Below are 23,042 nucleotides of genomic sequence, written 5' to 3'. Positions count from 1 at the left end.
CTGGCTCCTCTTCCATCGTGTATCATTGCATAATCACTCAACCCGACAATTTTATCAAGTGGCCGGCAAGCACTGTGCCATCGCCAATTCCTCTTCCATCCCCAAACCCTTTTCTACCATTGCCAATCCTTTTGCCATCAAGAAGTACTTCGACGCTGCACATAAGTCAATATTCTATATTTACGCGGCCAAAATTGAAATTTATAAACTAACGATCAATACGTAACATATCACGTACAGGGCTAGATTATACTTTTGAGAATCTTAATTGACCCTCACCACATATGTAGTGATGGCAAGATTAATCGCAAAGATTGAAATAATCGATTAATTTTGAACAATTAATGATTTAATTGTATCGTAGACTTACTTTCAATTAATTGCAATTTTAATCGATTAAATGGCAAAATAATCGTTGTGCGTGGCAGCATTGTTTCTTTGTTATTTCTTTCATCACTAAGATTATTATATTACTCAAAATTACTCCCATCAAAAGTAAAGCGTGGAAATATTTCATTAAAGAAAATAACAACCTGGTTGTTTGTAATTTTTGCAAAAAAAAGTTAAAATTTTCAAACAACACTTCAAACATATTCCAGCATTTGAAATTGAAACATGCAGCTGAAGTTGATAAGTATAATGTAAGATCAAATAGTTGTTTTCCTTCAAAGAATGAGTGCGTAATGCACTTTTTTATAGCTTGATTCCAAAACAAATGACGATGACAGGGAAACCATTGATGAAAATAGTGTGGATACTGTGGTCGATATGACAAATGTATGCGAAGGTAACACAGATGATAGGCCGAGTAGTAGCGCCAGTCAGCCATTAATTTTACAAGCATTCACCAACATTCGAAGCTTTTCCTCCGGAACAAAAAGCAACAAAATTACACATGGAATCATGCACATGATCGTCAAAGATAATTTGCCGTTTACCTTTGTCGAAGGTATGTTTTGTGTTCATTAATTGTTCTATTATTTTATTCTAAAAATTTAACTTTTATTAAAGGTGCTGGCTTCTTAAACTTTATGAAGCAAAATTTCCCACTTTACAAAGTCCCATTAAGGGGCACGATAAAGGCTGAAATTGATAAACTGTATGAAGAGGAAAAAAAAAATGTGTGTCATTGCTTTCAAATTTGCATTGTGTAACCCTGACCACTGATATATGGACTAATATAGACATGAAAAGCTTGTTGGGAATAACCGTTAATGGGTTATTCTTGAAACAAAGCCATTTAATGGAACAATTGGTGTGTATGAATTGAGTGAGTCCCATACAGCTTCCCATATATCTGAGATTTTGTCCGATGCATTGAAAACATTTTCTATTGAGGAAGATAAAGTTAAGGCTGTTGTCACAGACAATGCAAGAAATATTGTCAATGCAATCTATGAAAAATTCGGAAGAAATCGCCATATTCCATGTTTCGCCCACACGCTGAATTTGGTTTGTTCGAATTCATTAGATATTTCTGCTGTACAAGGCATTGTTTTAAAATGCAAAACAATTGTGAAATGGTTCAAACGCAGCGTTACAGCCAATGACGACATGCGAAAGGTGCAAGCAGCTGCTGGCGTACCAGAGGGTAAATTTTTAAAACTTTTAATAGATGTAAATACGCGCTGGAATTCCACCTATTATATGATCGAGCGGTTCATCAAACTTAGCGCCTACGTCAGCCAAATTTTGTTAAATTACCCGGATTCTCCGCCCATGATAACGTCAAGAGAGAAGGATGAACTAATGGAAATATGTACAATTTCAAGACCTTTAGAGGCCATGACAGTGCAGATAAGTGCCGAACGACATGGAACTCTCAGCCAAATAATACCACTAGTTCATTGCGGTCATGAGCAAATTTCGAAAATTCACCCATGTCAACCAGCAGCACAAAACCTGAAGCAAGAAATTTTAAAGCAGTTTGACAAAAGATTTGCCACCATAGAACAGTCTTTTCTCTTAGCTGCATCCACTCTCTTGGATCCAAGGTTTAAAAGGGTTAATTTTAAAGATCCGGTGGCTTTGGCGTCGGTATTACGATACATTTGTGCTGAAATGACCAAAAATGATGACAATATGGAAACAGCAAGTGAGTCATCGATGGAATCAGAACACGATTTTGATTTCTGGGCTCCACACAAAACTCTCGCGCACAAAAAAAAAAGAGAGCATGTGACGATGTGCAACCTCAAGACGAGCTCTCTTTTTATTTAAACTCCCAAGTTTTGCCACTTAAATCGAACGTAGTAGATGCTTGGGATGACATGAAAACAGTTTATCCGAAGCTCTATGAAGTCTCTAAAAATTATTGCCATTTTATTGGCACATCAGTGCCTGCGGAACGGTTGTTCTCCAAGGCCGGATCCACCGCAACATTAAAAAGAAACCGACTGACAACTAAACGGCTGTCAAAATTATTATTTCTACAAACTTGGCTAAATAAAAAATAAGGGGATGAATTAATAATTTGTAAAATGTGTAAAAAAATAATCACAACAGTATTTTCAATTTTTGTCAAATATTTGTTTAAACTTTTGAAAAAAAAAAACATCCGAACATCCCCGGGTGGGGTTGGTGTTGTGTTATGATAATCTTTACCACTCGATATTTACATGAGATGGGGACATATAAAGGCTAAAATTGTATTATAACTACAATTATTCAATGTCTTGCGACCATCAAAGTGAAATCATAAGTACTTCTGAGAGTTCGTATTCGTATTCAGTAAAAAAAGCAGATGGTGAAAACAAAGATCAATACCAAAAAAGTAACTTTCATTCATGCTCCACGGAAACAACTCGTCGAAACAATAAGCGACGAAGAACAAATCAATTCCGAAATAGAAAAAGGTAAGATAGTAATTTTTCATTATTCTTTAAAAAAAAAATTAATAATTTATTTATAGGCATGGAGATACAAAGAAGATACAGGATCATCCAGTGGATATTCGCGAGACGCAGGACATATTGGCGGAGTTATGTTGCGAGGAAACACTACCGACGCTATAAGACGGTGGATTGATTCAATTAATCTCTATTCTAGAATTAATAGAACTATTGTGGGAGAAGACGTTCTTATTCAAGATAATAAATGTGTTGAGAGGATGATAGAGAGGATCTGTATCAAAGAACGCAGCCTTCTATGGAAGAGGGATGTGTCTTTGATGCAACAAGGAATTTTCAATACATTAAAGGCGCTGAAAGCCCAAACGACAGAATTCGAGGATTTTCAGAAGTGTCTCCACAAAGGAGAATATTACATTATGTTTACGAAAAAAAAAACAATCTTCCCCACCACTAACATGTCGTGCACGACTGCACCTATCACAATTATTCCTGCAGATGTGCCATCATCGATAGACGATTTTCTCGACGAATTATTGCCAGTATCAACTTCAGCGTCGACCACTGGTGTAATTTGTCAGTCTATTTCAAGAGGAACGGACGACAAATATGTAATTTGGACATCGCCAGGCGAAACTGGATTCCAAGTGGTGAAGCTCGATCTCTACAATTTCAAGAAGATTGTAGGGATGGACAAGAAAAATTGGTGGAAGGAGGCCGAGATCCGCTCAACATTTATCACAAGCAGTCCACTCGATCGGAAGCATGAATTAGTACAGAAACTATTGAAGGGGGTAGCGGAGCAAATCACAACAATTCCCAAAGTGAGGAGGGAGGAAAAGGATTATCAAGTTTCTCAAAAAATACCCAGTATCGCCAATAAACCATATTTTCAATTTAAATATATGGTTGAATTCTAAATGACGTATTTTTATTCGTAATTCTCCAATAATGTTAAATTCCTTGTATATTATCACTGAAAAAGATACTCCATTTCGCTTTAAACACGGACGGGAGGGAAACGATTCACAGACAACAAGAGATATCCGTAACGAATACATTCGACTTCGTGGAGACACACTTCGAACAATTACTGATAATGCAGTAAAATTCTGTAATGACTCAAACAATGCAGGACAAACTCTAATAACGAACCTTAACTCACAGAGTTTGCCTGCTCACTTTGCAGATATTGAAAATATTGAAAAAGACACGTTGATTATTTGATTCTGATTGAAACGTGGATGCGTGACATAAATATGTTTGGTGGGTACTGTTTTCCGCAAATTTCCAAATACAATATGCAAAAATGTTTGTATACTTATGCATTGTTAGGCATACGCAAATTTATGTACAATGTATTTACCATAGAATATAAATTGAGAATTTGTAACAGAATAAAGACAGTATATTTTTGGAGTTCAACGAATCATAGCGTTTTTGTCAGCATCGCCGCCGGACAAACAAACTAGTTTGACCGTACAGTATTTATGCGTACAAATAAATGCAACCTGATCAATTCCATTGCGATTCCATTTACCTCCTTCTCTATACCCATACAAAATGTCTATGAAACAAATAAAAATAAATTAAAATTTTTTTTTGAAAAATGCAACCATTCCATCAGTATTTTCTTATCACGTTGTCACGCTTGCTGAGAATGAATTCCGTCTCTTTGATAACCTCATCTTCATCAGTAAAATATTCTATTCGAGGTTCGCTCGTTTTCTCTGAGTTTAATTTTAAATTTTTAATTTCTTTTTTAAGATCTCCATTTTCTTATTTTTAACGATGCGCAAAAATTTTTCCTTGTATTTTTCCTAGTAGGGGTTGTATTTGGAGATTTTACAGCCACGGCAGGTGGCGCTTTTTGTGTCATTTTCGCATTTGGCAATTCTTCATATGAGAACAGCTGGCCGCTACTGTTTACAATATTGAGCTGATTTTTTATTTTGCAAATTTAACTTAGAAAGAGTACGCTATTTTACACTTGTCCAGTTAACTTTTCGCGAAGATTTAATAAATTTTAATATTTTTGATTTTGTTACCAATAGCTGAAGATTTTGGACTACCACCAATGGACGATGTGAGCCATCCAATAAGCAGCAGCACCGTGGTATCTTTTGGTTTTTTTGCTTTGTGTTTATAAAGATTTTTGAAACTTATTCAGACACTTCAAATAGTTCGTGATCACTGTGTAATTGTAAAATTGTAAAAAAAAAAACACGTTATCACGTAGAACTATCGTCAGTAAACCGACTTTACAGACAACCGATCTTTTTTATAATGAATTAAGTATAGAATAATTATATACTCATTTTATGTCAGTCGATCCACAAAATCTAATATTTAATGCACCTATATCTATGTTTCAAAATATTATTATAACTTAGAAGATAGTATTAATGTAATGATATAACACACATCTAATGTTGCAATAACACATCTAATGTTGCAACAGCGGAGACACTGCAAAATAAGGCATCAAATAACATATGACGACTGTATCCCACGGGTTAACGACACCACACGCGCAACAATAACAGATAACGCTGCGTTGGCCAAATTCAAGATTTTCCCAGCACATGCAAGTTCAACGTGACTTAATTTAGGTGTTAAGTAGAAGTAAGAATTATTGTAAAGTTAGTCTTAAATTGACATAATAAAAATAAAGACGTGGACTTCGAGTCCACGGTTATTTTTAAAAATATAATTAACAAAATAAAATATTAATTTATAGCATAAACATGGGCTTCGCCCGTTGCTAGCATGCCTAGCTATTTGTGTGTTAGTGCGCGTGGCAAACTGATACGAACATACAAACACACCAATCCCCCGGTGGGATTGATGTTGTGTTATGATATTCTTTACCAGACGATATTTACATGATGTGGGTATAAGTTAAGCCAATAAACTATGATGGTCACCCACGTAACATATTTTGTCTCTGGTCATTATTCCAGCATTGTAAATAAGTAAAATAGTTAATGGCTTTGCAAACACTTGCAATGCAAGAGTACGTTGAATGCTGGGAGAGCGGTGTCTATTGCTGGCAGCGGAGACTGAACACCAGTTGGTCTTGTTGGTAGTCGTTCTAATTGGTAATGAAGTAAAAGACCAGAATCTCATTGGAGTTTTGGCGTAAGCAGAAACTTATTGGAGTATTGGTGGTTGAAGATATTATGATATGCGGCGGAGAGTGAGTAGCGGAATGTGAGCAGCGGTGGCCTCAGGGTATTCTAATTAGAATTAAGCTTTCTTTCTGTTTGCGGCAACTGGACTAATAAGATGTACGAATGATACAAAAGTATTCTTTATTAAATAAATTAATATTATATCAAATATAATTGTTTAATTGGCGCCCAACGTGGGGCCGGGTAAATTATAAAATCAAGTACAAGTTAAATACTGATTTAAATAAAGCAGCACCAAAACGAAGCAACTTAATCAGTTGCAAAATAAAGTCATATATTTTATCAATGCAACTCATGTCGACCTTGAATGACATTCAAGGAGGAAGAAAACCGGAGGCAACTGAAGCAGCGGCGTCAAAGCAAAGGAAGGAGCTTATATGTAATATTGAATGTAAGTGATATGCTCAGTGTAGTTAACCCTCCGTCGGGCGCACCCGATCTGTGAGGCACAGCTCCCACATTTTTTTGTCTCACTCTATTATTTTTTACCGTTTACTACTCTTTTGCTCAATAGCTGCTTCTTATGGTGTGCTCTTTATATCAAATCAACTCAATTTGTGTTTTCCCTTCCCAAAGTGAAGTTATACGCAGTTTGATCGGAGACGCTCATTGCGCCCTAACTCATCACATTTTTTAAAGTAAGTATTTTCCAAATTACTGATTTCAAATTAACTACTGCCCCATTTTAATACTAAATAATTTATTAATTTTTAATAGTTAGTTGAAAATAACCTGATTTATTGATGTGGCCTGCAGGGCACATTGCGCCCAAACTCGTTACAAAGGTTTTATGTTTTAATTTGTTTTATATTCTTGATAGAAATGTCTCGTCGATACTTCAATTTAAATGAGTCCAAAGACGTGGAAGAAGTTATAAATTTGCTGGTGGCTGATGACGACGATCCCACAATGGAAGACGAATTTGGGGAGGAAAGCGATGTTGCTTCAGATGACGAGGTAGAAGAACGGGGTGAAAATTCCAAGACAGAGCAGGATGATGAGACCGACCTAGATGATGAAAATTCTGGAGACATACATTTTTTTCTAGGAAAAGATAAGATCAGTAAGTGGAATCAAAATCCACCTCTCCAAAGTGCACGCAGAGGACCTCACAACATAATTATTCACTTACCTGGAGTAAAAGGGAATGCAAGAAATGCTAGTACTGCTGTTGATATATGGAATAATATTTTTGCCGACGATAAATTAAACATAATAGTAACATACACCAACCAATACATTGAGACCATTAGAAACAATTTTTCTAGAGAAAGGGACATTAAACCCACTGACCGTATAGAAATACGAGCTTTTATTGGGTTATTATACCTTGCAGGAGCATACAGGGGGAATCGTCAATATCTGGAAGAACTTTGGGGAATAGACGATGATGGGATTGAAAGTTTGGCCTTGTCATGAATATTAAGCGATTCAAGACACTTATGCGTTGCCTTCGTTTTGATGACCGAAGTACTAGAGAGGAAAGAAGAGAACTGGATCGGTGTTTGTAGGTCATGTGAAATGCGATGAAACCCTTGACCTCGTAAAATCCTTGCCTGAGTTTGACGCAAACAAGAGAACTATGTCTCATGGAGGCAAGCGGCTCACACGGTCTACAAACTGTACGAAAGGTACGATTGAATGCTCAAAGCATTACCAAGCGGTCGCAATGATCAGAAAGAAAATAAGAGGCGCCGCAGATGGTATTTTGGCTTCCTTCAATACCGTGTTGAATTTTAAGGCCATAATAACGAGGCTAGATTTTACTTATGCCGATAAGAGACCGGTTTATTTAATAGAGCAGGAACTTAGTACTTTAAGGCAAGTCTGACGGTATTGAAGTTCTATGGGGTCGAAAGAAAGCTCACCCTTCTTACCAATAAGACTATAATGACTTACGAAGGTCATATAGCAAACTCTATAAACGAGAAGTACAGAATGGATGCGCTGCGTGTTTTTATTTCCGGCCTAAAAAAACCTCTTTCCGATATTTTATTTTCTACACGTCCAGCCGACTTACCGTCTGCATTGGCACTTGCTCAGGAGGTAAAGGCAAATCATGAACGTTATATTTTTGCAACAAATTTTTCACAGCGTTTCGATGAAAATAGCAAAAGTCAAACTATTAAAAAAGTAGTAGCTGAAACCAGCAATAATCAATTAGCCAATTCAGGCGGCCAAAAAAACCCTCATTTCCAAAACAATAACAATCGGCAACAAAAGCGCAGTTTTATTTATAATGGTAGGCAGGAAAAACCTGAGCCGATGGACCTTTTTTCTTCGAAGACGTCGCGGGCCAAACGGTTACTGTGAATGGTGAGCGCTACAGAGCAATGATCAACGAGTTCTTTTTGCCGCAACTTGATGAATTGGGATTGGAAAACATGTGGTTCCAAACAGGACGGTGCAACGGCACACACTGCACGTGCCACAACCGATATGCTGAAGGATGCATTTCCCGGGCGCTTAGTCTCCCGTTTTGGCGATTCGCACTGGCCAGCAAGTTCGCCTGATATGACCGCTCTAGACTTCTTTTTGTGGGGCTTTTTGAAGTCGCGGGTTTATGTCAACAAGCCTCAGACTCTTGCAGCTCTTAAAGACAATATCCGTCAAGAATGTGAGGACCTATCGCCGGAAGTTTTGGCCAAAGTGTGACGACAAATACCCCATACCAAACGTTATGTCCATTTTATCAAACATGGGTCGGTCACAGTATTTTACAACCCTTGATCTGAAATCAGGGTTTCATCAAATCGTTCTCGCAGAGCGTGACAGAGAAAAAACAGCCTTTTCCGTAAACAACGGAAAATACGAATTCTGTAGGCTACCATTCGGTCTAAAGAACGCGCCAAGCATATTCCAGAGAGCGATAGATGACGTTCTTAGGGAACAAATAGGTAGGAGCTGTTATGTTTACGTGGATGACGTAATAATATTCTCACCCACGAAAGAACAGCATGTCAAAGACATATGTTTAGGCCACACCCTAATATTCAATATACATTTTTAGCCACCCTAATGGTAACTGCGCCGACCGTTCCGACTGTTGCTAACCACCGTTTCCAGTCGCTGCAACGTGAAGGCCGTTAACCCTGGCATTTCCCCGCCGAACAGTTAAAACGTTTACCGTGTTAAACGTTGTTCGGCGAGGTTACTTTCGCTTTAATTCTAATAATAAATTTCACTGCGATTTTCCAATCAGAAGCATCAGGACGTGTCAGCCAACCAGGTAATATGTTATCAACTATTAATTATACTTAATATAATAATCCATATACAATAATACGTAAGCAACGTATTGCATATATATTTCTATGCACATATCTATATGTATATCTATCTATGTATATACTGCAATAAACATTAATGAATATATACTGAAAAAAAAAAGGTGACAAATGTGCGAGTGAGTAGTGTTAGAACTTGACGTTCTTCTGCCCAGTGAGAAATCGTCGCGCTAAAAAAATTTCAGATCGGGCTTTATATTAATTACAAAAGTGTTAAGTGGTAATTTGTTGGCATTTCGGTGTTGCGTGTAAAAAAAAAAGTCCACATGTACGCGTTACCAGTGACGGCAATTTAGTGGATGGGCCACCCACAAGTAAGCCTTGGACCACGGCAAAGAAAGAGCGCCATCAGAATTTGCGTATGGTTCTCACATTTGGATCATCATGGAACGACATATTATATTTTAATTAAATTTTTATTTATATTAAAGGTGAGTTTATTGTCTTAAAAAGTTTATGTGATGCTAACATGAAGGTTTCAGTAGAAAAATTCAATTTCTTTAAACGAAGTACCCCGTTTCGTAGTGTCAAGGAATGGCATTAAAACATGTTCGGATAAAGTAAGCGCTAAATTTCCCGGCTCCAAAAACACTGTACAGTCTCAGATCGTTTTTAGGATTAGCCAGTTATTACAGGTGTTTCGTGAAAGACTTCGCCAGTATAGCCAAGCCTCTAACTGACATTCTGAAGGGTGAAAACGGCAGAATATACTTTGAACGTTTTTCCTAAGGCCAGAATTATTCTCTGCGATAATGAGAAATCATTGAACTCAAATACCGTCAGATATCTTCTTGCCAACAGTTTCGGTATCCAAGTCGTAAATGCTCCACCTCTTCACAGTACCTCTAACGGCCAAGTGGAAAGGTTTCACAATACGCTGGCAGAGATAGCTAGGTGCCTGAAGCTAGAGAGGAGCATTGACGACACAAAGGATTTGATATTGCTTGCAACTATAGAGTATAATAAAACAATACATTCTGTAACAAACAAAAGTCCAGTCGGCATATTTCGACCCACTACAGAAAATATAAATAACGAAATATCGGCCTGTATAAGACAGGCGCAGCAATCCGAATTAGAAACTCATAACAAAAACCGAATAGTACGTACATTTAGTGTAGGTGATAAGGTTATGGTAAAGCGAAACATTAGGCTAGGAAATAAATTAGCCCCCCTTTACGAAGAACAGATTGTGGAGAAAGATTTAGGAACCACAGTTCTTTTTAAAGGGAATAGGGCGGTCCATAAGGTATATAAAGGTTAAGTTTTATATAGTTATATTATAATGTTACATCCTACTATACTTACTTATAATCATAACCATACTCTTTTATTTAATTGTACTTAGTCTTTCTTACCATTTAACACGTTACATGCACACATACTTAATTTACATATTGTACATACATAGTATTAAACATACTTACCTTTTATAAACTCTCAATAAGGTCAATCTACTGTTATTGCATTTACACTCACATTTGTTATCTTACATCTACTGTAAACTTGACATAGACTCTTAGCTTTAGTAATGTTAATGTTAATACACATTCACATATATACGTACTTCCATTGCTGAATTTCCCTAAACACATTAATACTTACATACATTTGAATATTTCTTTAAGACCTAATTTAAGTTTCTCATAGCTTATAAGTTTAGTCTGTATTTGGAAACTGATTGATCAAGTTAATAAATACGAGATACTCCCCACATCATTATTATATGGTTTACAATTGAATGTCGTGTGGTCCTTTTGTAAATCTGATACTTATTTTCCATTTTATAATCAATTTACGGCCAAATTTTAACGTAAAAATCGAAATCATTTCTTTTAAAAGCTGCCATTTTGTGAAAATTCACTATTTTGATTAGCCGAACGATTAATTACTAGATAATCTAATATATTAACAAAATTTGTTTGGTTTTTTGATTTCAGATAATCCAATCCTGAGTTACGATGTACACCGTAAATCTTCTTTTTTTAAAGGAGGTTCCAGAAATCGCCTGCAGCGCGCTCTATAATCAACATTTTCATAAATAAAAAATTTTGTTACGTTCTTGAAGGATGCTTTTATAACCGCCAAAAATTTTCAAATTAAAATATTCTGAAGTTTCTTCAGGATAAATCCTTGACAACCCGTCTTTTATTTGCTTCATAACTGCGTATAACCCCTTAAGCGTAACCAGTTTATCAAGTTCTCAGTGTTCATATAATTATTCAAATTAACGGGTGATCAATTAAGGAGTTTTTTTCATTTGCGTTTTTTTTACAGATCGCGCGCGAGTTGTGGCAAACTGTCATCGTGGATTTGTTGAACAGCGTTTGGCATTTCATCATGGAAAGACTCACACCGCAACAACGTCTACAAATTGTTCAACTGTATTATGAAAATCAGCGTTCTGTGACAAATGCTTTTCGTGCGCTTAGACCGCATTATGGTCAACATAATCGGCCTGCCTTAAACACTATTCGACATACCATCAACAAATTTGAATCCGAATATTCATTGGTGGATAATTCTCGACCGAATAGACCACGTCCAGCAAGAAGCATTGAGAATATAGCGGCAGTAGCAGAGAGTGTACGTGAAAACCGCGATGCACAGTGGTTCCGCCATAGGACATTGGATGAAAATAGTCATGTTAAAATTATGCAACAATATTTAGCTAAATGTTAGTTCATTAGTCATAGTAACTTAGAGTATAAAAGAAATTTCAACTGCACAAACACTTCACTTATAATTGTGCCTCCAAAGTAAGAGAATTTGAAAAGTGATAGTTAGCGTGGTCTCCGCTCCGTACTTACGCAGTTCCGGGAAGTGTTATTTTTCTAAGAATTACTGTGTTTATGACCTGTTGTACAATGGAAATTCAAGTTGAAGGTATGTAAAACATGTTGAACGTTTTCTTATCTTTTTTAATTATTATTTGATGGGTTTTCAGACCGTACGAAATACGTACTTTAAAATTTCCCATTTTTTTTTTTTTATAAGAAGTTTGTAAAGTTTTAACTAAGTTCGCACGAATTCGCACAAATGAAACATACATTTAAATATTCTTACATATGTCCTCTTTAAGGAAAAATAGTTTCCAGCTGCGATGACCTGCGACTGCGCTTGATATAGGGTCTAATCTGTACCTATGTGACTCATCTACGAGTAAATGTTAGATTTGTGGTGCGACACCTAAAGAAATGAATAACGTAGAAAAGTGTAGAAACAAACAATTAAACTCCAATAGATTTGAATTTGGTTTATCACCCCTGCATTCTTGGATTAGATTTTTTGAATACTTTATTCATGTTTCTTATAGAATCGAATTTAAAAGGTGGCAAGCACGTTCATCTGAGGAAAAAGCACTTTTAGCTAAGAGAAAGGAATTCGTTCAGAGGGAGTTTAGAGAACAATTAGGCTTGATAGTTGACAAACCGCGAAGTGGAGGAAGTGGCACCTCTAATGATGGAAATACAGCACGAAAATTTTTCCTTCATTCAACCATATCATCCGAAATCACAGGAATAGACAAACACGTTATAGACAGATGTAGTTATCTCCTACAATGTCTTTCATCTGGTTTTAAAATTAATTCGAATAAATTCAAAATATACGCACTAGACACTGCTAAAATTCTAGTTAGTAAATATTCATGGTATAATTTACCTGCATCAGTTCATAAAGTGCTCATTCATGGGTCGGAGGTAATCGATCATTGTTTATTATCAATTGGAGAATTATCAGAGGAGGCAGCTGAATCATGTTATAAATTAGTGAAACAATTCAGACGTGACTATACCAGAAAGCACTCAAGAACTGTAACTAGCACGGATCTTTTACACAGGCTTCTTCTTAATTCCGATCCATTTATATCTAGTCTACGAAAATTACCATGTAAAAAGAAATCTATGATGTCAAGAGAAGTGTTAGATTTACTGAGTTAAAAGTTTTGTATTTCTAAGTACATTAACTTTTTGGAAAGTGAATATTTTATTATTTTCATATATAAGAATAAGTTAACTCATCCTTTCGGAATTTAATGTTTTTTTCTATTACTGTTTATAATTTAAGATTTATGCAAAATCTTAAACGGAACAAAAAAATTTTATGTAAAAAATGTGTGTACCTAATTTTCCTTTGACTTTTTATATTAATTATATATTACTTTATTATATATTATTATTATTATATCTTATATATATTCTTATTATATATATATTATTATTATTATATCTTATATATATTCTTATTATATATATATTATTATTATTATATCTTATATATATTCTTATTATATATATATTACTTTTTATATGTCTTAATGTTTTTTTAACAAATAAAAACATTTATCAACTTAAAAACGTACTAAAAAGTCATTTATCACGCCAAAAGTTCCTATGACCGCTCTTCCTACGCAGCGGGACCACTGTGCGATGAATCGATTCGGCACCGTTCTCAGCAACTTGGACTGTCGTATGGAACAACTTGGTCAATTTTACGGAAGGATCTTCATTTAAAAGCATACAAAATACAGCTCGTACAAGAACTAAAGCCAAATGACCTTCCTGCACGTCACCGTTTTGCTGATTGGGCTCTTGAAAAGATTGAAGAAGATCCGCTGTTTTCGAGCAAAATTTTGTTCAGCGATGAGGCGCATTTCTGGCTCAATGGTTACGTCAATAAGCAAAATTGCCGTATTTGGGATGAAGAGCAACCAGAACAGGTTCAAGAGCTACCTTTACACCCAGAGAAAACAACGGTCTGGTGAGGTTTATGGGCTGGTGGAATCATCGGTCCATATTTTTTCAAAAATGATGATGGCCGCAACGTAACTGTGAATGGTGCTCGCTACCGTACCATGATATCGGACTTTTTGCTACCTGAAATTGAATCTAATGATCTCTACGACATTTGGTTTCAACAAGACGGAGCCACTTGCCATACAGCTCGTGAAACAATGACTTTATTGAGAAGTCATTTCGGAGAGCAGCTGATTTCACGTTTAGGACCTGTGAGTTGGCCACCAAGATCTTGTGATATCACATCTTTGGACTTTTTTCTTTGGGGATTCGTGAAGTCCAAGGCCTATGCTGATAAACCAGCTACGATTGAAGCTCTGGAAGCCAACATTACGCGTGTTATTCACGACATACCAGTCGAAATGCTCGAACGAGTGATTGAAAATTGGACCTTCAGAATGGACCACCTTAAGCGTAGTTGCGGCCAACATTTGAATGAAGTCATATTCAAAAAGTAAATGTCAAAGAATGTCCTTTCAAATGATAAATAAAGGTTTTGAACATAATTTACATTTTTGTTTTTTTTTTAACTATTGAAAAAAGCACCTCATGATTGATCACCTGTTATAGTGAATAAGGTGCGTTTCATAACTATAGGACACATAACATGAATATTTAATCTTTACTCCAAAAATATGTAGGTACTCTGTAAAAATAAATGAATATATGGAATAATACCGTTATTCTTCTTAGTATCAATAAACAACAACTTTTCATCGTGGTGTTTTTGTGTTTGTTTGTACCGTTACTTTGAGCACGAGTCAGAGCAATTCGTCACTACTTTTCCCGTTTCATAACTATAGAACGCATTAGGAATTGAAGCTTTAAAGTGCATACACGTGTTCGCTGAGTACTACTTTTAATTAAAATAGTTTTTAAAGACAATAAATGTCAATATGCCACGTGGTTCAAAACTTTCCGAATTCGAGAGAGGTAAAATTACTGCGTTGGATGAGGAGGGTTTCTGCGTCACAGAAATCGCGAAAAAATTAAGTCGCAGCCGACACGTGGTGACAAATTTTTTATCAAATCCGGCAGAATATGACACAAAACGACGCGGAGGACCGAAACCGAAGCTTTCTGATCGGGACCGTCGCGTAATAATAAAAAATGCCAGTAATAAATCTACAAGTTGTTCGCAACTGGTGAATTTAACTTCAAAAAAGGTGTCAAAATCAACGATTTGGAGGGTGCTCCATCAAGCCCCAAACATATGCCGCCAAAAACTTAAGTTGGCACCGCATTTGACTGCTCGTCACAAAGCTGCTCGAATGGAATTCGCCAAACAACACATGGCCACGGACTGGTCTCAGGTACGTAATACCACACTCAAAAAATGGTAATTGTAAAAAAATTTCTATCACTTTAGATAATTTTTTCAGATGAGAAAAAATGGAATCTTGATGGCCCTGATGGCAACCGTGGCTATTGGAGAGATTTAAGAAAGGAGCCCCAAATTTTTTCTAAGAGAAATTTTGGTGGTGGATCGGCTATGGTTTGGGGAGCTTTTTCGATGGATTCGAAGTTGGAGCTGCAATTCGTTTCCTCCAAAATGAATAGCCGGGACTACACAAACGTGCTCCAATGCAGTCTGCTGCCTTTTTTAAATGCAAACAGGCAGAAGTCATGGATTTTCCAGCAGGACAATGCTGCAATCCACAGTAGTCGGGAAACGAAAGGGTGGTTTTCAGACAAAAACATCCCTCTTTTGGGCTGGCCAGCATGCTCTCCGGATCTCAATCCAATAGAGAATATTTGGGGCCTGCTAGCCAGGAAGGTTTATGCTGAAAATCAGCAGTATAATAAAGTTGACGATTTAAAAGCTGCCATTCTACGAGAATGGGATGCTTTAGATGGAAACCTCCTTAAAAATTTAATTAATTCTATGCCAAAAAGAATATTCAAATCTATTCAAACGAATGGAAACACAATTTAATAAACAAATAATTTTAAACCGTTTTTCTTTTGTTATTTTGTTATATGTCCTATAGTCATGAAACGAATAATATAGGGCCAAAACATTATACAGTATATTCTGTTTAGCTGCCTATTCGCTTAGGTGCATTTACTGGTTACGTGCACAATTTTATAAAAATGTGTCACACAAAATGGATTTTGTATGAAAATTAAACGGTTAGCTGCATTTTCGCTTAGCAACACTTTTCCGTTTAACAACCCTGTTTTTTAGGAAGTTTTGGTCGCTTTGTATGAAAAATACTTCGCTTAGCAGCACTAAAAATTTTCAAAACTTAATTTTATCTACAATAGATCTATGTATCTCTTTTCAGCACTTGAAAAACTTCACAAAAATGCAAGCTATATGCACACAATGTTACTCTCTTTTCAACTTGTAGTCTGTTTCTCGTGCATATATTTATATGTATGTACATTCATACATATTTTCACTTGTTCGTACGAAAATGAATAAAAGAGTTACTGCGTTGTCTATAAGAGATAAATTAAAAATTATAAATCTTTGTGAAAATGGAACAAAAAAGAAGGACGTTGCCAACAAATTCAAGTGCAATATCAGCACGGTCAACAGAACAATTAAAATGGCAGAAGAAATAACCAGAGTTAGTAATTCCGCAAATTTACAGCGAAAAAGGCAAAGAAAGGGTGTTCATACAAAAGTGGAAGAGGCTCTTTTCAATTGGTTTAATCAGCAGCGAACAAAAAATGCTTTATTATCGAGTGATGTTTTGCTAAACAAAGCAAAAGAGTTTGCCATTCTGTTGAAAGATGATTTTGATCCTGTTCAAAGCTGGCTATGGAGATGGCGTCAACGTTATGGTATTAAATTTAAAAGATTTCATGGTGAAGGAAAAGAAAATGATGAAGTAAGCGCAGCCAGTTTTAAAAACGAATTTTTACCTAACATCCTTAAAAACCGTAAAATTGATGACATTTTTAATGCTGATGAAAGTGCACTTTTATACAAAGCCCTACCAAATGCAACGTTTATGACCAATTGTGAAAAACCAACCGGATGGAAAACCCAAAAATCTCGACTTACACTACTATTTTTGTGTAATGCTACCGGAACATTTAAAAAAATATACACAATTGGCAAATTTAAAAATCCTCGCTGTTTTAAAAAACGTAATCCACCTTTGCCTTATTTTGCAAATGTAAAAGCTTGGATGACGTCAACATTGTGGTCTGAAATTATTCAGGAACTTGATAATGATATGGTCGCCAAAGACAAAAATATTTTACTCTTCGTTGACAACGCTTCTTGTCATAAAATAAACTTCAAACCTCGCAACATAGAAATAGAATTTCTCCCACCTAACACTACTGCTTTGATTCAACCCCTTGACCAGGGCATTATACACGCATTCAAAGCAGAGTATAGGAAAATTCTTGTTCGAAAACAGATAAGTGCAATTGAACGTGGAGTTCCACTTCAAACTTATATTAAATCAATATCTATATTGGACGTTCTGCATTATATCAAAAGGGCTTGGTGGTTAGTGAAGCCTGAAACAATTTGTAATTGTTTCAAGAAGGTAAGAAGTCGTTACATGAATGCAACCATATCTGTACTTATGATTACATATCTTCCAGGCAGGAATTTGTAATACAAACGCAGATGTGGTAAGCTGCGAAGTTGAGCTTGGTATTTTGGAGGAAATACCAAACACCGAAGAATACATACATTGCGATGACGAGCTTCAATGTAGAGGACTTCTTACAGATGAACAAATTGTTGCGAACCTGTGCGATGTGCCTTCATCTGAAATCAGTAGTGGAGATGAAAACTCAGAAGAGAATCATGATGTCTCAAAAGCCACTAGTGTTAAGGAGGCATTATCCGCATTAAATACCTTGGAAACATTTTTCATGGAAAACCCTATGGAAACAAATTTTAAAATCTTTGAAATGGCAGAAAATTTCCGGCAAGAAGGTGTCCTTTACTCCAGCTCCGAATTGTTAAACCCAGAAGTAGAAGAAGGTGGAAAATTTAATTAATTTAACTTTATTTGTTATAAAAAAATTAATAATATGTTCCAAGAGTGGAGGTGACAGAGAAAATTCAGGACCATGAAGACATATTAGTGGAACTCTATTGCGAGGAAATCTAGTAGGATCCAGTTCAGAGATATAGTGGTCACCGCAAAACGTCTTTTTTGAGAGGAGCTCTCGGAGATTAGCTGTAGCTCCCCCTTTCCAAATAAATATTTTTACTTATACTAATTTAAGGCCGGCATTTTGGTCAAAAATAATTTTTTTTGAGAAACCGCCATTTTGTCAAAAAAAATTTATTTTGCTTATTCCTGCGATGAATTACTCGGTTTAACATTACTTTAACAAAATCTGTTTGGTTTTTTAAATTGAGAGGATCCAGTTCAGAGATATAGTGGTCACCGCAAATCAGCCGGAATCAGCTGTAGCTCCTTTCCAAATAAATATTTTTACTAATTACGATTTTCTCGATTTGCGATTCTGGCTGAGTATGGCTCCCTCAGCTATGCCCAGGCTAGGCTTCCTTCTCGAAGAAAACCTAGAGGGTAGCTAGGCTTCGGATGTCGCTTTTTTCGAATACATTTAAGGATGTTCTGATATCCGCGACACCGCCAGTGGGATACACGATAGCGCCTATTCGCGTTTTGTGCCCTCCCAGTCAACGTTTCGTAAACCTGAGGCAGAAATATCGAGGGACCGGTTAGATAGTTGATTTATTGTAAAGGAAATATGTTTTGTGTTAAATAGTGAAGAATTTCATTGTTTCCACGTTAAGGCTCCATTCGAGTTTTCCGACCTAAGTAAAGATAGCCAACTGCAGGCTAATTGGTTATAACTACACCACCATCATTTAACATGGACTTATGGACTTATTTTTTTAATAGAGTGATATTAAGTTGTATCATCACAAAATAGTGCTGATTTTTCATGGCGCCCGAGCAGAGATATTAGCGTGAAATTATTAAAAAATAGGTGTGTTGAGGATATGAACAGGAATGTAATCGACCTAACCGTCGATTAAATTTATTGTTCTTCACTACCCTACTCACGGTGGTGACTTGAACTGTTACCACCGTTGGAGCTGTATTTGGAGTCACCTTTGATAGCCGTTCATCACCATTTAGGTGATGTTCACCGTTATATAGGACACCATGGGAAGTGGGAATGACCATCCATCAACTGCATAGCTTGCAAGAAGGAAGTAGAGGCAAACAAACCGATCTATATTAAACAGCAGCAAAAAAGGACCGTGTAAGCGAAATTGGCGGAAACTTTGAGCACAACCTCACAGAGATTTCGACGGGGAATATTGGAAAAAAGTAAGTTAAAAAAAAACATTTTTTTCCTTTATAGCAGTAAGAAGATGTGAATATTCACACTTTTTTCTGGTTTTGTTTTTCTTCTAACAGATCATCTTCAGCGATGAATGTCGATTGGAAGGGGTCACAGCGAATTTTGTTCGCAGAAAAGCCGGAGAACGATATTCTGAAGATTGTGTGCTGCCAAGGGTCAAACACCCCCCCAGTATTATGGTTTAGGGCTGTATAACCTCAGAGGGACCAGGTCCGCTACATTTTGTTGCGGGAAGAAGGCGCTCTGTCCAATACGTGGACGTGCTGAAAAACGTTTTGCTGCCATATTTATAAACCCTGAAGTGTCCGAGAGACGAATACATCTCTATGCAAGATGGAGCTCCATGCCACACATCCAGGATGAGCGTGAATAGTCTGAATTCAATGGAAATAATGGTTTTGCCATGGCCTGGCAATTCACCGGACCTTAACCCCATCGAAAATTGTTGGGCATACCTCAAATCAGCAGTATAAGTTAACACATAATAATTTCAACTTTGGCACATGACAACAACACCAGCAATAACCCATGTTGCGGCTCTAATAACAAAGTAGTCGCAACAATAAATGTAACTGTCGAGAATGTGTAAGGTATATACATTTATATTATACAGTATATATTATATTGATACATCATATGTTATACATACAAGTTGCGCAGTTGCGTTCTGCGCTTATCTATCTATATATGTATGAAGTGAGTAAGTGGGGATAGCGTCACTCTGCTTGCCCGCTTGTCGTTGCCGTTGAGACAGATTAGATTGGATCGAGCACCCGGCTAGTAAAGAGCAAGCGCCCGCACGCGCTCTTTATTAATATTAATAAATAAATATAATTAATAGTTTATATTTATATGTTTATTTCACTACCTAACCACACCAATATCTCAACATTAACAATATCCACCATATCCGCAGAGCAAGCAATGCAGCATGTGTAACAATACTCGCAGCATAAGGGTATGTTCAATAACGCATTATAATGCGCAACGTACTTTTGCAGTGTTTGCAATGCGTTCAGAAATGCAAATATGGCAGTACTGCAAATGCATCGCGTTCCAAAACGCCATTTTTGTATCAAACGTCGCGCATTATTTGCAGGAAAAATTTTAATACTGCCGCTGATTACGCTAATATGATGTCTGATGAAAAGTGAGTATGAAACTATTTTTTTTAGCTTTTAATGCAAAGATATATTAAATATACGTTATTAAAACAATATTTTATTACATTTTTCTTGATTTTAGCGATTATCTAAGTAAATCGGAAGTAAAGTTGCTTCTCAGAGGCCGACTGAGCATGGAAAGTGAATTTGCTTCAGGGAGGAGGAAAAAGAGTGTTTTGTGGAATAAGGTGGCGGAAGAAATAAAAAAAGTGAATAAAGATTTGAAAATAGACGGGCAAATCGCGCAACGAAAATTTTCTAACTTGCTGGTAACCTATAAGCGGATAAAATAACGCAACAACTCATCCGGTAGGAAAGCTACATCGTGGCTTCACTTTGAAGACTTTGATGAGGTGTATGGTACCAGACATTCCATTAATGTGCCCATAGAAAACTTGCAGAGTTCGCTTGAGCTGCCATCGTCGCCATTATTGGAACGAAATGATAATGAACCGACAAATTCTCCACCAACTTCAAGTCGAAGAACCACCCAATCCAGAAGGAATGCCAACAACGAACTGATGCATTTTTTAGAAGACGAGGCGATGAAAGAGCAGGCCCGACACGATGAGGTATTGGCTGTTGAGAAGGAGAAGCTTGAATTGGAGAAAGAACGAATAAAAACGCTTCTGGACTTAAAATCGATTTTGAGCCAATGTCTGCAAAAGTGATTTTTTTTTTACCACAAACAAAACGAAGATGAACTTAATTTTTTTTTATTTTCCTTTATTAAGCGAAGCTGTGGAATGTACCTTTTATTTTATAGTGAATTAAAATTATGTGATATGAACTTTATTTATTTTATTGAATAAAATATAATTAAAAAATTTAAATTATGAATTCAGTACAAAAATTAAAAAAGTATTCTATTTACGATTACATTAAATTAGGTTCATGATTTTAAATCATTACTTATAAGGAGAAAAGAGTTTTTAAATAATTTCTTCTATCAACTCCATTTTCATCATCCGTCTCAGCGGACCATAGGGTATATTCAGAAACGCATTATGGGTATGTTCAACAATGCATTATAATGCGCAACATACCATTTCAGAGTGAGCAGTGTGTTCAAAAATGCAAATATGGCAGTACTGCAAATGCAACGCGTTCTTAAACGTCATTTTTGTATCAAAAGTCGTGCATTATTTGCAGCAAAAATTTTCACACTGCCAATAAATACGCTAGTACAATGTCTGATGAAAAGTGGGTATTTAATTATTTATTTTAGCTTTTAATACAAAAATTGATGAAAAATAAGATATTTAAACTTTATTTTATTATACTTTTCTTGGTTTTAGTGATAACTTTAGTACATCGGAGATAAAATTACTGCTCAGAGTCCGACTGAGCATGGAGAACGAGTTCACGTCGGGAAGGAGGAAAAAGAGCGTGCTCTGGGCTAAGGTCGTAGATGAAGTAAAAAAAGTTAAATTGTTTCAAAAAAATACTTATTTTTGGGTATTTTCCGTTTTGATATTAAACTTTTGACAAGATATGTCCTTCTTTTAAGCTTTACACGGTTTTTTTTCTTAAATTTAATAAAAGACTATCGGTTTTTTCCTCACATACATCGTCCATGACCAAACTTAGTAACAATTCCATTTTACTGCACAGCGCGTTCATAAATGCAACAAATCTATTTGCAATTTTTCAACAAATCTATCAGTTGCATGAAGTCACATTGACAGTGCTGCCAGCGCTGCAAGTACTGCGCATTATAATGCGTTTCTGAACATAGCCTAATTCAGTCGCGGAGTTAGGCAGCGATCTTCAGTGGTTCCCACGTTCAAGCAGCCAGCGTAAGCCGATATCACCAACATACGGCAGACGCTCTATCAGCAACTTAAAGTCACGCGTTTTCCACATGCAATTGCTAAATTTCAAGGTCAGGGAGTTAGGTATTCAGGTGCACTCACCGAATTAATGAGTTGTTTTAACTCATTCAGCGTTATCGGCTGCCCCTTATACCAGCGGAATAATACCACAATACAATAGCTTAAGGAAAACATCGAAGATGTGTGGTATAATGACCGAAATCTTAAGATGAAGATAACACAGTGCATAGCCAGTATGCCTCAACGAATTGCGGCCGTCTTAACAGCAAGGGGGGAAAGCCACGAAATATTAAATTAAAGTAAATATTTTTATCACAAAAATGTTAAGAAGCCTTTAATAAAAACAAATATGTAAACTTTCTTAAATGCTTTAAAACCGTTTGCTTTTTATTGTTATGTTAAGCACAAATAAATAACTTTTTTATTTTTTAACATATTTATTTTTCTCTTTTTGTTGGTTATAATTGAATTATTGGAAATTTATTATGGAACCCTACAGTACAACACAACACGTTAAAATTATCGTGTTTTTCTATTCTTACACAATTAGTTACACAAATTGATTTTTTAAATAATGTTTTGATGTCGGATGAAGC

General features: G+C 36.1%; 1 protein-coding gene across 1 annotated transcript; it reads left to right on the top strand.

Moving 5' to 3' along the window:
* The first annotated feature begins 6,865 nt into the window (after positions 1-6,865).
* LOC128867255 (tigger transposable element-derived protein 6-like) lies at positions 6,866-18,101 on the top strand. The gene is made up of 3 exons (XM_054108360.1): positions 6,866-7,106; positions 17,400-17,638; positions 17,697-18,101. The coding sequence occupies exons 1-3, from the start codon at positions 6,866-6,868 to the stop codon at positions 18,099-18,101; spliced, it is 885 nt and encodes a 294-aa protein (XP_053964335.1).
* The last annotated feature ends 4,941 nt before the right edge of the window (positions 18,102-23,042 follow it).

This window comes from Anastrepha ludens, chromosome 6, assembly GCF_028408465.1.
Source record: "Anastrepha ludens isolate Willacy chromosome 6, idAnaLude1.1, whole genome shotgun sequence".
Taxonomy (NCBI): domain Eukaryota; kingdom Metazoa; phylum Arthropoda; class Insecta; order Diptera; family Tephritidae; genus Anastrepha; species Anastrepha ludens.
The sequence above is the reverse complement of the archived record's forward strand: the minus strand, read 5'-3'. Positions and strand labels throughout refer to the sequence as shown.